This window comes from Galeopterus variegatus, unplaced genomic scaffold (assembly GCF_000696425.1).
Source record: "Galeopterus variegatus unplaced genomic scaffold, G_variegatus-3.0.2 Scaffold9101, whole genome shotgun sequence".
NCBI classification, from domain to species: domain Eukaryota; kingdom Metazoa; phylum Chordata; class Mammalia; order Dermoptera; family Cynocephalidae; genus Galeopterus; species Galeopterus variegatus.
Genome location: NW_007735212.1, coordinates 71,157 through 72,261, shown reverse-complemented (window position 1 = coordinate 72,261; position 1,105 = coordinate 71,157). Strand labels below are relative to the sequence as shown.

General features: G+C 52.2%; 1 protein-coding gene across 1 annotated transcript in view; it reads left to right on the top strand.

The window, feature by feature from the left end:
- Positions 1-1,105, top strand: part of TBC1D8 (TBC1 domain family, member 8 (with GRAM domain)) — a 30,461-nt gene that overhangs the window by 8,163 nt on the left and 21,193 nt on the right. The window contains exon 5 of the mRNA XM_008593404.1: positions 231-348. Within this exon, the coding sequence (XP_008591626.1) occupies positions 231-348 (118 nt within the window). The remainder of the gene's footprint in view (positions 1-230; positions 349-1,105) is intronic.

Here is a 1,105-nt window from a genome sequence, read left to right as displayed (position 1 = left end):
CAGCATTTCCAGGTAGGGCGCAGGGGCTAGATGGCTACTCGCTCGGCTTGTCAGGACCTTGCTGATATCATGTCATTCCACTGCCCAGGCGTCAGTGTGGCTGGAATGTCCAGATCTCTCACCTGCAAAATCTTCACTTTTGTGGATATTTGGGCTGGTGTGTTTTTAATGTCTCTGTGGCATCACATGGCCTGGCTAGTAACTGTCCCTCCTCTGTCACTCCTGAGCAGTCCATGAACATCCTGACCTCCGTGTTGCTGCTGTACGCCAGGGAGGAGGAAGCCTTTTGGCTGCTGGTTGCTGTGTGTGAGCGGATGCTGCCCGACTACTTCAACCACCGTGTGATTGGTAACCACCCCCTTCCCCTCCCCTGTGTCCGGGCACTGTGTGTACCATCAGTCCTGTTTATAAAACCCCTCTGTGCTGCTCAGCTAGTCTCGGCAGATACGGGTTGACTCTTGGATTTGCAAAACCAACTTGGGGAATCTCCTGCCCAGTTCTGGCAATGTAGTAGAATAAGGTAACCCGAATATGCTCCTGTTGCACACACCTACAGATTTTGGATTAAAAAAATAATCCCAAACTATTTTAAATGGGTAGCTTACAAGAAGGAAGGGAAAGTCGTAGGTCCAAGAAACAAGTCAAAATCTGAAAACCAGAGTGGTTTTGCACTGACGCCGTGGCCTGGGAAGTAGGGAGGGTTCCTCTCAGTGGCCAAGGGGGCTTGTGCACAGGAGCCCCCGTTCCCCTGGAAGAGAGGCGGTGGGTGGGTTGGTGTGGGAGGCCCTCGAGGCAAGGCTCCACTTACACGAGGAGACATGGTAAAGCTTGTTCTGTTTGCCACTGCGTGGGCTCTGGGTAAACCTGTGGCCCCACAATGCCCCCACCTTCGGCGCCCCCGAGTGTGCACTTTCTCTGTGTTCCAGCAACCACCTAGTGGAGAAGATGATACAAAAGTTGTTTCAGGTTGGTGACACTCTTAGGGACACTTTTGGTAATCTGGATGAGAGATGGAGGTGGCCCACAATTAAGGTGGCAGCCGTGGGAAGAGAAACAGAAGAACCAGTTTGAGACAGAATTTGGCACCTGAGTGGATATAGGGAGC